This window comes from Aspergillus brasiliensis (genome assembly GCF_001889945.1).
Source record: "Aspergillus brasiliensis CBS 101740 unplaced genomic scaffold ASPBRscaffold_18, whole genome shotgun sequence".
Taxonomy (NCBI): domain Eukaryota; kingdom Fungi; phylum Ascomycota; class Eurotiomycetes; order Eurotiales; family Aspergillaceae; genus Aspergillus; species Aspergillus brasiliensis.
Genome location: NW_027137459.1, coordinates 231,803 through 244,431, shown reverse-complemented (window position 1 = coordinate 244,431; position 12,629 = coordinate 231,803). Strand labels below are relative to the sequence as shown.

At 52.8% G+C, this 12,629-nt stretch overlaps 4 protein-coding genes across 4 annotated transcripts; 2 read left to right on the top strand and 2 right to left on the bottom strand.

The window, feature by feature from the left end:
• The first annotated feature begins 146 nt into the window (after positions 1 to 146).
• ASPBRDRAFT_355721 (urease accessory protein UreD) lies at positions 147 to 1,655 on the top strand. The gene has a single exon (XM_067623362.1). It carries the CDS (start codon positions 256 to 258, stop codon positions 1,327 to 1,329), a length of 1,074 nt encoding a protein of 357 aa, XP_067474143.1. The 5' UTR covers positions 147 to 255; the 3' UTR covers positions 1,330 to 1,655.
• Positions 1,656 to 1,981: 326 nt separating this feature from the next.
• ASPBRDRAFT_200512 (uncharacterized protein) lies at positions 1,982 to 3,597 on the bottom strand (the record flags this gene model as incomplete). The annotated part of the gene is made up of 2 exons (XM_067621444.1): positions 1,982 to 3,095; positions 3,191 to 3,597. The coding sequence occupies 2 exons, from the start codon at positions 3,595 to 3,597 to the stop codon at positions 1,982 to 1,984; spliced, it is 1,521 nt and encodes a 506-aa protein (XP_067474142.1).
• Positions 3,598 to 5,561: 1,964 nt separating this feature from the next.
• Positions 5,562 to 6,670, top strand: ASPBRDRAFT_137117 (uncharacterized protein; the record flags this gene model as incomplete). Its single annotated transcript, XM_067618861.1, has 2 exons — positions 5,562 to 5,599; positions 5,659 to 6,670. 2 exons carry the CDS (start codon positions 5,562 to 5,564, stop codon positions 6,668 to 6,670), a joined length of 1,050 nt encoding a protein of 349 aa, XP_067474141.1.
• A 213-nt stretch (positions 6,671 to 6,883) lies between these two features.
• On the bottom strand, positions 6,884 to 12,495 carry ASPBRDRAFT_136671 (putative rRNA biogenesis protein RRP5; the record flags this gene model as incomplete). Its single annotated transcript, XM_067618817.1, has 3 exons — positions 6,884 to 7,444; positions 7,508 to 11,950; positions 12,013 to 12,495. 3 exons carry the CDS (start codon positions 12,493 to 12,495, stop codon positions 6,884 to 6,886), a joined length of 5,487 nt encoding a protein of 1,828 aa, XP_067474140.1.
• Between the last annotated feature and the right edge of the window lie 134 nt (positions 12,496 to 12,629).

The window sequence follows — 12,629 nt, the reverse complement described above, 5'->3', positions numbered from 1 at the left end:
GACCTGGGGAAAGCAAACATCGTCACCCCCAGCTCCATTTCATCATCTGGTTCTCCTCTCACGCCGCCATGAGCAACTGCTCGACCATGCGGTTAAAAGCCAAGCATTCCGTCTTCGTCTCGTTCTTTTCCTTCTTCCTCCCCCATAAATTTTCTGCCTTCAATTGCTCGCTCTTCCTACTCTCTCTCTCTCTCTCTATCCTACTTCTTGTTCTGACTTCTTGTTGTTCATGTACCTCATAAAAATTCTGCAACCATGCCGATAAAGTCGCCCTTTGAGTCCTCCATCGCAAAGCCTGGTCACGGCAAAGTGGTCCTTTCTCTCCTACCACCAGCAAATCCCTCCCTCACGACCCTCACCTATAAATATCCTCTCAAACTCCTCACTCGTGTCCCCGGCTTTGTTCCGCAGAACTCCGCTCTCTCAAAATGTCCTTCCAACCCCGTCCACCTCTATCTCCTCACCTACGGCGGTGGTCTGCTCCCAGGCGACCACATCTCTGTCTCCATTACCCTCGAAGCTCACACTCGCATGGTCGTGACAACGCCCCAAGGGAGTACCAAGATTTTCAAAACTGAGCCCACCAGCGTCAAGGGCCACCGCAGCACTCTCAAACACTCCCTCTCCGATAAAAGTCGGCAAACATTAGATGTGCACGTCGGCGAGGGTGCTGCCCTCTGCTATCTGCCAGATCCAGCCGTGCCATACAAAGACAGCCGCTACGAGCAAGTCCAGACCTTCACCGTGGACGGTCTGAACAAGAGCAGTCTCTGCATTCTCGACTGGGTAACAGAGGGCCGGACGTCCCGTGGTGAAAGCTGGGACTTTCATCTCTGGCGAGGCAAGAACGAGGTATGGACTACCACAACAGACGGTGGGAAGGGAGCACCACCAAAGAAGAAGTTGCTGCTCCGGGACTCGCTCATTCTCGATGACGAGGTTGACGTGGCCCTTCTTGAAAATGGAACGGGCACTTGCGACCGTAATGATCTGTTACGGGAGCGTACCCGACCGCACGGAGTCGTGGGGACTCTCATTCTCTATGGGCCAGTCTTTGAGAAGCTCGGGACTTTCATCATGGACCGGTTTACCTCGCTACCGAGGATTGGCGCCCGGAATTGGGCCTCCTCGGCGCCGGCTGCCATGGAGCCCACTCCCAACTATGATTCTCAGGTGACTTTTACGGCAGCACGGGTGCGTGCCGGGTTTGTTCTGGTAAAATTTGGCGCGAAGGATTTTGCAACGGCCAAGGATTGGCTAGGTGGGATTCTGCGCGAGGAGGGCACGGTATTCCGCGAGTTCGGCGAGGAGGCATTGTTTTGTATGTGACCGACCTATCCACATGGGTAGTACTTTATCACTCATACATACTACGTCTTTATTTGCGCGTCCCTCGGGAGGGACCAGCCAGTTATCTTTTCTTAGTTTTACTATCTTGATAGATAGATGATACCCGGATCACGCATCCCCCGAAACAGACATGTTTCCAATCAAACGATTGTTTTTGACCACCAAGATAACCAAGTCCAAAATAATTTAGCCACGGAGGCTTAATGAGACCATAATAGAAATCATCCACTCAGATCGATCCAAAAAAGAAGATCGTCAGAAGTTGTTTCTTCTCTGAGCTAATCCCAGTCAGCATCATCTACTAATACTTCCGCGGCCATCTAGTAACCGGCCAATCAACCTTCAGGTTGACCCTCAACCACGACTAGTTACCTGAACCTAAACCAGACCACCTCAAAAGAAAACTATAAAGAAAAACAAGACAAGACCACTGATCCCAAAACCATCATGTGGGTATCTACCTAGCAAGAAAACCAAAAACGCCGTCTTTTATCTGTCGCCATCATCGTCTAGTAGACCATGCATCATATCACACCAGGTGAATAGCGTAGAGAATGACAAGAAGAAATTTAACAGGGACAAGGAGGGGAAGGAGAAGAAATGGAGAAAGGGAAAATATTTATTTACAATATCAACTCCACCAATCTGAGATCCTAGGCCGCCAATCCTGACGAGTAGCGCTGCGCAAATCATCCACGTTCAGATAATCCACCCCTTCGCGGACGAGCAAGCTCCAGAGGTGGTTGCGCAGACTCCGTGGCCAGGCGGGTACGCCCCAGTAGCGGACTTTAAGGCCGCGACGATGAGCGCCGCGGATCTGGGCGCGGATCTGATCGACTTGGCGCTGGGAGAGCCGGAAGGACCAGGGCATGCCGATGGATTTCTTAAAGGAGACGGAGGCGTAGTAGCTGTTGGTCCAATCAAAGGTATCGGGGCCGATGTCTGCGTCGGAAATGCCGGAGAGGCCTTGACCGACATTCTTGGTGGCGCGGATGGCTATCCCTGCGTCTGTTCCGCCTTCGGGCGCGATGGGAATGGAGGAGACATCGTCATCGTAATCCTCGCTGGTGATATAGTCGTCGACCAGCTTGTCGAGTGGTGCGTCGAAGAAGATATCGCGGTGGGTGGCGTTGGCCGTGACTAGGTTGAAGGGGGTATTGCCGGTGCCGACAACGGTTATGGGGCCCGGAATGATGTCGGTGCCGTTGAAGAAGGAAAGATAGCCGCGCTCGCGGAGCGGGGCGAGCTGCGCATGCACGTAGTTCCAGGTCTCTTGACCGTCGGTTTTAAAGTCGATCAGCAGGATTAGGGTTTGCGAGGGATCCATGTCGAAGACCCCTTGCGGCGGATCGTCGCGCTGAGGGTGGAGGTCTGTGATGGGATTTTGCTGCTCGAGAATGCGCAGCAGCGGGTTGATGTACAAGTTGCGCAGGGTTCGTTGGGGCGTCAGCGCAGACATGGTATGACCGACGTAGAGGTCATCCTCGACGAGCCACACATCGGCCTCCACGCCGGTACAGCCAGCCTGCAGGGCAGAGAACAGCGGCACGGGGCGCCAGTAGTCATTGTGAGAGTGGCATCCTACGGGGACGATATCTCTGGAGATGTCTGTTGGCCAATGCAGGATGTCCGCAGAGGAGCGTGGCTGATCGCCATGACGCCACCTATCGATGGCGCGGTCGAATTCGTCGGGAAAGAAAGAGACAGCGATGCTGCAGGCAATGGAGATGAACTGGACGACGCCCCTAAAGCGCAACAGGTAAGTAGACGGAACACTCACCCATTTAAGGGAAGGAGGTACAGGGATGGGGAGGGGGGACAAAGAGGGAACAAGGCTCACAGCATGACGAGGAGTCCCAGAAGTGGGTAACACAAGCAGCGCGACAGTGATTTGAGCCTTTGATATTGTCGCGAGGAGGAATAACTCCAGGCGGTAGAGGGAGTGGCGTCGTTGGCAGAGGCGAGCAGAGGACGAGCGTCGGCGGGCTGGCGGTGATGCTGCTTCTTTTTGTTCATCCGCGGTGATAAGTAGGCGGCGATAAGGGCGAGTATTCCCCGCATGCCCCCCGATCGTGGTCGCTCCGACGCGTACAATTGCGATGCCTCTATATCAGCATCGTAGTCCGTGTCATTGAGGGCAGTACTCGTCTGCAAATCCTTGTCTAATGGGAAGCTGTCCAATTGACTTTTATCGTCGTGATTGGGGAAGGTGGAATGAGGGTAGGCTAAGGGAGACGAAGAGGCCATACTGCTGATCCACTCACTCGCTCACTCACTCAATCACTCACTGCTAGTCAAGGGACCGAGAGGGAGGAAGAGGGTAGTAACAGTAGTAGGGAAAGACGAGGGATGGTTCATGGCTTATATGATGCAGGAGGTCAGGCAGATTCCGATGGATCGATCGAGAAGCTGCCTGGACCACCAACGGTCGTCCCATGAATTATTCAATGGGGGAGGAGGGGGGAAAGTGCCCTGGAGAGAGCGCGAGAGGGTTGCAGCCGAATTGCCGCAGGGCCCCGGGAAGGATGTCGAAGGGTGAAGCGATCTCCACTTCCAAAAGGTAAATAGTTACTTCAACAGCCATATTTGATTTTGATATTCACCGATCAACCATGTCACCCCATTCTCGTATTTCCCTTCCCTTGCGTGTTGATGATAACCACATCCCGGGGATTCGTTTCAGACTTTATCATTTCACATGAAGTGGTAGCTGGGTTTAACCTTTGCCTCCCATCCATGGATGTATTGCAATTCTTCTCGCGAACGAGCCATACGCCCATGTGCGGCACTGGAGCTAGCGATTGGTCCGTTTCAACTACCTTCCATCCAACTACTACTAAGTAACTACGGAGTAGGTTAAGAAAGTTTGCCCCCTGGTAGGTATCTACTAGTGACAATGCTTATGGACTTCCTTCGAGTCTACTAGTCAAGACTTTCTTGTCCAACCTCACTTCATCACAAGCATTTTAGTCAAGGATTAAATACCGTGCATAAGAAGAAGAAGGCAAGAATCAAAACAGTTAGATTGTTGCCTAACCACATCCCACCCTCAAGGATCATCATAATAGTAAAGAAGAAGAATATGACACGAGCACCAACCACTGTGGGACGGAAGAAATTACAGGGAAGGGGCCAAAAAACGAAAAAAAAAAAAAAAAAAGAAAGAAAGAAAAGAAAAGAAAAGAAAACATAAAAGAATAAACCAAAATCCCGCGGAACAACAGCAGCTTACTAGGCAGTGGATCAGGATGGAACCCTTGGACTACACATTCTAGTTACGGAGTATGGTGCCGACTTATCCAGAAGAGCGTGAGGTGATCGGGGAATTGTTTAGTGCCGGACCAGACCTTCTCGCACTAAAGAAACAGTAACTAGGCTGCAGGCTGCCTGCAGCGGTGCAGAACAAGAGTTACCTAGTAGCCGTGTCCAACACACTACTACACAGTACTGGGATTAAGACTGGTTGTTACTAGGATGATAGACCTAGAGGATTACTACTTCATAAAAGTAGTGTGTGTGAGTGAGACATTTAACCACTGTCGAATGGCAGTGTGTTGTGTGGCTCCAGGTCAACTGGTACAGTGTAGACCAGGCCAGCGTTGCATCGCATTTAACTGGTGGTTTATATCCGAAGTGAGTCAGTCAGTCTAGCTTGCACTTCGGATGTACGGATTACACTTCTTCTGTAAGAGATACCGGTCAGCGGTGTTGGGTGCTTAGAAATGGAAACTGGGTTGCTGATTAGTAGATTTATATTTTCTTTTCTGTTTTAATTTGCTTTATTCCTTTTGTGGTCAAGTTCATGCAGTTCTGCCCTATGCCATCGAAGTCTACAAACTACTCAATAACATGGCAGAATATATAATCTAGGCTGGCCCTACGAAGGGTCCAACATATATCACAGGACTATTATACCCTCCATGATCCTTCGCACCGAGAACCAACCGCCACCCAACAGTAGAAAACACAATGTCAAATCAAAAATTAAATTTGAGTAACTATTATACACAGGGGCAATAGCAATTAATGTTAACAGACTCGGTACCGAGGTACAACGTCTCGAAACGATGTAGATACTGTAGATACTGATTATCCTTATCAGCGGCGATAAGATACGCCGCCCACCCGAAAAGGAAAGAAAAAAGTTTCAACTCCAACCTCACCAACACCAGTACCATCTACTACATCAATCCACATATACAACCTCCACAATGCCTCACAAACACAAGCGCCGTCAACAGGATGCCAGGTAAGCCTTCCCTCACCCCTCATATACAATGACAATATACTAACTCATTATCACAACAGCACCTACGACCTCCCCCCAACCGTAATCGCCAAACCCCTTCCCGTACGCGATCCCTCCAAACCCGCCAAAGGCAAAGGAAAAGGCAAAGGAGGCAAGGGCGGCAAACAGCAACCACCGACCAAACCTACGAAAAAAACCGCCGTAGGAGAATCCGTTCGAAAACCCAAATCCAACTCGGAATGGGCCGACGACACCCCGCGCGCATTCCGCCGCCTGCTACAATTCCAACAGCAACAAAAAAGCGGAGCACAGCAAAAGAAGCGTAAACGAAACCAAGATCAAGATTCCGACTCAGCATCAGACTCCGACGAAGATGTCCCTCAAACAAACAACAAGAAGAAGGCTACCGCTACTACCACACCCTCACAACCAGAGCAGACCCCCGACGCAGAAGCAAAAGCAGCAGCAGTAACGAAACCCCAGATCCTGCCCGGCGAAAAGCTCTCCGATTTCGCCGCGCGCGTGGATCGCGAAATGCCCCTCTCCAACATGTCCCGCAGCACGAAACCCTCCGCGACGGATCTGCCCAAAATCCGCGAATCGCGGGTGACGAAGCACGAGAAGCACCTGCGCCGACTGCAATCGCAATGGCGGAAGGAAGAGGCGGAGATAGTAGAGAAGGAGGCAGCGGAGCGGGAAGAGCGCGAAGAGGAGATGGAGGAGCAGTTGCGGCTGTGGAAGGAGTGGGAGGCGGAGGGGGGCAAGAGGAAGGCGAAGAAGAAGGGTGTGCAGAAACAACTGCAGCAGAAGTTGGAGGCGGATCCGTGGGCGAAATTGAAGAAGGAACGCATGAATAAACAGATTAGTCCGTTGGATGTGGTGCAGGCGCCGCCGCAGTTGACGAAGCCGAGGGAGGTGTTCAAGGTGCGCGGAGGAGCGAAGGTCGATGTTGCGAATGTGCCTGCTGCTGGAGGAGCGACGAGTTTGAGACGCAGAGAGGAGTTGGCGACTGAGCGGAGGAATATTGTCGAGGAATATCGGAGGTTGATGGCTGAGAAGAGGAGGGGATAATCTCTCTTGCTCTCTTGCTCTCTCTGCTCGTCTCTTTGAAGCTGCGTTGAGGTATAGATGGAGCATGCATTGTTGTAGATAAACTACTAACTAATACCCTTAGAAGATTTTGAAAGACGTCTGAAAATGCTTTTTATATATACAAGATACATCATGTCTAAGTATGTCCCAGATATCAAATAAAAGAAAAGATCAAAAACACCAATGCTCACTCTACTCCTGCTGCAAGGACTTGACGTACTCGGCCGCCTTGGCCTTGATCTCCTCCACCATCTTGTCATTGCCACCCTCAGCCGACGCCAGCTTCTCCTCAAAGGAGAGCCACTTCTTGAAGAAGAATTTCGCCTGCTTAGGACGCACCTTCTTGCTGGCCTCGACGGCGGCGGCGGCGGCGCCACCCTTCTTCGTGTCGCGAATGCCCAGGACCCGCTCGAACAGACGGCGGACCTGCTCGGCATCGCCGTTCTTAATCTCCAGATCCAACAGGATGTTCCAGAGGTCAATCTTCTTGGGGAACGAAGAGAGCAGACCCTCGAACACTGTGCGACCGCGCTCGATGTCTCCGTTAGGCGAGCGGAACTCCAGCTGGCCGAACTTGGACGTCAACTCCACGTGGGTGTGAGAAGGCAGGGATTGCAGGGCACGAGGCAGCAGCGCACGACCGCGCTCGGGAGCAGCCATGGTGTCGAACAGGAAGCTGGCGTAGTTGAGGAAGAACTTGGGCGATCCGAAGACCTTCTTCTTGAGAGCGGTTTGGAAGAGGTCATCCGCTTTCTGTAGGTGATTCCGTTAGCACAGGCAGAATTAGACAAGAGTATATACTGCAGCAAAACTTACCTCGTTCTTGCCAGACTGGATGTAGATGCTGATCGTCCGCTCGTAAACCTCCTGGGTATCGTTGTACTGGCATGCGCGCTTGAAGACGTCCTCCAGAGTGTCGTCGTTGCCGTAGGTGTTCTCCAAGTTGAGCATGGCCACCCAGATGTTCAGCTTCTCAGCGTCCTGGCCGATGGTGATGGTACGCAGAGCACGCTCGGCAATCTCACGCGCCTTCTCGACCTCACCAAGCTCCAACTGGAAGGCCATGTACTGAAGCCACAACAGAGAGGAGTCAGGCTCACCGAGCAGGAGTCGTTCGTAGTCGGCCACAGACTGGGGTCCGTTCGCATCCAGATCACCGGTCCGGTCAACCTGGATCTCTGGCTTGCGGTTCTTCTTCTTCTTGGGTCGTGAGTCTTCCTCGTCATCCGAGTCTGAGCGGGCACCAGCCTCATCGTCGTCCTGGTTGTTGCCGCTCCAGTCGAAACCGCCAGCACCGAGACCGCCGACTTGCCGGCTCGCCTTGGCCGGTGCATCAGTCATTGCCTCGTCGTCGCTCTGTTCAGACTCGTCGTCACTATCACCTTCAAGATCGACGCCACCCATGGAAACGTCACTGTCCTCATCGTCGCTGCCCTCGACATCAACGCCGCCGAGACCATCCAAGCTGATGCCTTCAGAGTCGTCATCCTCCTCCGCCTCCTCGTCGCTGTCCTCATCCTCCTCATCATCGAAGTAAGATGCCTTCAGTCCGAAAGAGATCTTCTCCTGCTTACGGTCGATCTTGAGGATCTTGGCCTTCACAGCGTCGCCCTCTTCGTACAAGGTCCGGGCATCTTCCACACGACCCTCCGCCATTTCACTGCGGTGGCAAAGACCGCTGATGTTTCTGGAACCATCAATGACGATGAAGGCACCGAACTCCTCAACCTTGCGAACCTTACCAGTCACAATCTGGCCAGGCTTGAGGTCGTGGAGCGTGATAGGAGCCTTGTAGTTGGGGTCCAGAACAGACTCCTTCAAGCTCATCTGTAGCTTGTTTTGCTCCGAGTCGGATACAGTAACCCGGCCCTTAACTAGTTGGTCGACTTGGAAAGAGTCCTTCCACTCCTTGAGGTAGGAATCGGAGAGGTCAGAGATGCGGACATAAGCGGTGACATCGCGGCCGACCGTGACGAAGAGTCCGTTGTCTGCAACCCTCCGGACGAAACCTCGAACAACGTCGTTCACCTTGAGTTGCTTAATGGAGGTAATCTCCTTATCCTGAACGGGCAGGGAGGAGCTGAGAACCTTGGACGGACGCAGGGAGAGGGAAATCTTCTTGTTAGCCGTGTCAACGCCGATCACACACGCGCGGAGCACTTCGTTCTTCTGGTACGTGGTCGGATTGGCCTTGGTGAAATCATCAGCCATATCGATCAGATCAACAGCACCAACAATCGATTTGCTAAGCTGCATGATGACCTGTCGTTCAGTGACCTTGGTGACACGTCCTGGCAGAATCATTCCGACCGAGACATCCTCAAAGGCGAGTTTATCGGAGCGTTGTTTGGCGGACAGATCCAGACGGCCCTTGTCAGCGTCGACCGCGGAGACGTGAACCTTCAGCGCAGATCCCACGGGATAGTGCTTCTCCACATCGGCGAGGAGAGAGAGGTCATCGGAAGCGTCCATAAGACGCAGTCTGCCGCGGACATTGGGGGACAGATTGATCCAAAGGCAGTCATCGGCCACGTTGTTGACGAAACCAACCCATGTCGAGCCAACCTGGACCTGTTCCAGGTTCAAAGGACTGGGGTTGGCGGCCTGCAAGAAGCTGGGCTTCACGGAAAGCTCGAAAACCGGGAACTTTCCGGTCCGGTGACTGATAGGAAGGAACTTGTGGTTGCGAGCGTCGTGGATACCCAGAATCCTGGCGGAGATGATCTGCTTGGGGCGGAAGAAGCGCAAGGGCTGCTTGCGATCCTTGATGTCCTCCCACTTGTCAAACACCTCAGAGACGTCGATGCGACCCTGGATGTTGTCGGCCAGCTGAACGTTGACCTGAGTGGCTCTGACAGACACGATCTTGCACTTTGTGACCCTTCCAAAGGTGAAATCAGACATTGACTTGATGCCCTCGTCGATAGCGTTAGCGACGGCATCGTCAGTGGGTGTGGGTTCGGGCTTAGCAGCAGCCTTCTTCTTCGCACCGGCGTGGGTGGCCTCCGCAGGGTTCATGCTCAAGATGAACCGCTGGAAGTCTGCGTCGATCGAATGCACGGTAGCGGTAACGACCTGAGAACGAGCCATGCCATAGTCCGGCTTGTTGACATTCTCATCACCAACAAGTCGCTTGGGAACGAGACCAGTAACACCACCCAAGAACTCGACGAAGACACCGTTCATGGTGATGTTGCGGACGAAGCCCGTTACGTCGGCACCTTCCTTGAGGTCCTCGAATTTGGACGGGATTGAGTCGTGCTTGGCGGCCTTCTTCAGGCTCTGTCTACCCGTTACTTTGATGAGGCGATGGGCGCGCTGAATGTCGACCACCATCAGCTCATTGAGCTTCTGCCCAACACGGATCTTTGAAAGGGTAGAGGCCTGCTTCGAAGGGGAGCCATCAACCACATGCTCAACATTGAGTCGAGCTACAAGGCCATAGTCGTCCAGCTTAAGGAGCATATCGTCGCTCGACTTTTCGAAAACTGTACCAGAGACAAGCATGCCCGGATGGATGTTCTCAAAAGCCTTCCTGTAAGCCTCGGTGAAAGTTTCGGGATCCTTGCAAGAGACGGCAAGCTTCTGACGAGAAGCATCCACGCTCAAGGCATGAACATTGACCACTTGGCCGAGTCTGAAGTGTTGTGAAGGGTCCCTGATGTATGCCTCGCTCATTTCCGAAACGGGAAGGAAACCGCGGACTGAACCGTAGAATTGAACCACAGCACCATGGGGCTGAATCTTGATGATGGTTCCCGGAGACTGGGTGCCAGGAGTGATTCCTTCGTAGTCCTTCCAGATCGCAGATTCGCTGTTCAACAAGCTCTTCTTCAGTGTCAGACGGATCTGACGCTTCTCCAAGTTGACTGACAAGATCCTGGTCGACACCGTCATACCCTCGCGGAACTTCTTCTCGGGGAATTGCAGAGGGGTATCGGCGAAATGCATGGACGGAACCAGACCCGTGATGCCATCTGCAAGGACAACAATCAAGCCATCGACACCGTTGGCTCCGATGAGAAGCTTCTCGACCTGTCCTTTCACAACTGCACCCAGGGTCACATCTTCAACTCGGAGGAAAGGCTGATCAATGACCTTCTTCTCGAAAGACAGAAGGTACAGGTTATCAATGGCACTGTATCCGACCACTCTTCCCTCGTGCACCGAATCGGTTCGGAAGGGTCCAAGCTCGGGTGAGATGGTTTCCACCTGTCCATCGGAAAGTCGCGAGACGTGAACGAATCCAAGATGCTTAGTCGAGCCAATCTGCACGTACACACCGAGACCAGGGTCCACCTTGACTACCTTAGCTTCCGGTACAATAGCAGAGATGGCGGGTGCATCATCCGAGGAACCGGGGCCGCCCTCAGTGGCAAACTTGGCGACGTGATCGAGCAGCGAAAATCCAACCTTGTAAGGCTCAGCGGAGGGGAAAGTGCAGACCAGACGGCCCTTAATCTTGGCACCAGTGCTGTATTTCTTGGTCAGATCGTCCTTTCCTGAGCTTCCTCCAGATTGCACCAGATCGACTGTGGCATCCAGCATGCCCATAATCTTTCCGGCCATGCCGGTTGACGAGACATCAGTCAAGAGGATTTCCGCGGCGGTACCTGGGAGGAAAGAGGTAATCGTAGGAGCTGTGCTGAGGTAGTGAGACTTCTTAATAGAGCCGGCGGACTGGAGGTTGGCGGACAGCTTGATGACGCTGCCGTTAGCGTTCTGGCCAGTGACCATACACAGGAAGACCGAGCCTTCCTTGATAGTGGAAGGTTGGGTCTTGGGATCAACTTCCTTGGAAGACATGAAACCCTTGACCTCACCTCCCTCAAGACCCAGGTCCATGACCAGACCATGATCTTCCACGCTGACAACCGATGCTTGAACGGCGGAGTTAACAACCAAATCTGATTTCGAGAGCCCCGAGTTGGCCTGTCTGGGGTCGACTGAGAGCTCGATGCGCTTTCTGCTCTTGGCACTGGCATCGGCCGCATTGCTTCCCGCGGAAACAACGTATGCTCGCAGATACTGGCCGAGGTAGAAGTATTTGTGAAGGTCTAGCGCGTCATCATCCTCATCATCATCCTCCTCCTCCTCACTTCCGTCATCCTTGAGAATTTTCTCAATCTTCTCTTCCAACACCTTGGACACGGATGTCAAGGGCACGTAGCCGGTGAGATTGTTGGGCAGGGACAGTCCGATATCGTGAGGGTTGATACTCGAAACCTGACCTAGTACCATAGTGCCGGGTACGATACGCTAATTCTGTAAGCCTCAAGAAGCACATATACTGCTTTCACTTGCCATTTTGAGAAACGTACCTTGAAATTGAGACCCTCGATGCGAACACCCTTGTTCTCCGTCGCATCTTGCTCTGCATTCTTCTTTCCCTTTGTCTTCTTCTTGCGAGACTTCTTCGCAGCAGCTGAATTCGTATCGTCGCCAGCATCTTCCATATCTGTATCGTCCAATCCATCATCTCCAAAGTCGCCGGAGGACGGTTTGGAGCCCTTCTGCTCGAAGAGGACATCTTTTGTTGCCTGGATCTGGATCTGCTTGCGTTCGAGAGGCGTCAAAACGCTTCCACCACCACGAGGGAAGGAAGGCTCGTCATCGCGCAGGACGGAGAGCTCCGAAGCCTTGGGCGCAGAGTTTGCGTCGGGCTTGGAGTTGCTGTCATTCGATGCGGTTTTCTGTTTCTTCTGGTCCTTCTTGCGATCCTCTGCTCCGACACGGACACGCTTCTGGGGTTGACGGGCAGATGCCTCCTCTGCGGCATTGCCCTTGCGCTTGATTGGAGCCATCGTGGCAAAAGTGTGAAGTGTCCGAAATTAAGGTACGGACACGATGAGCTGCTCCAAAGCTCCCAACTCGTCGTTCTTCAATGCAAGAAAAATTAAAATTTCTGGACGGAAAAGCCGATCAACAGCGAGACCGC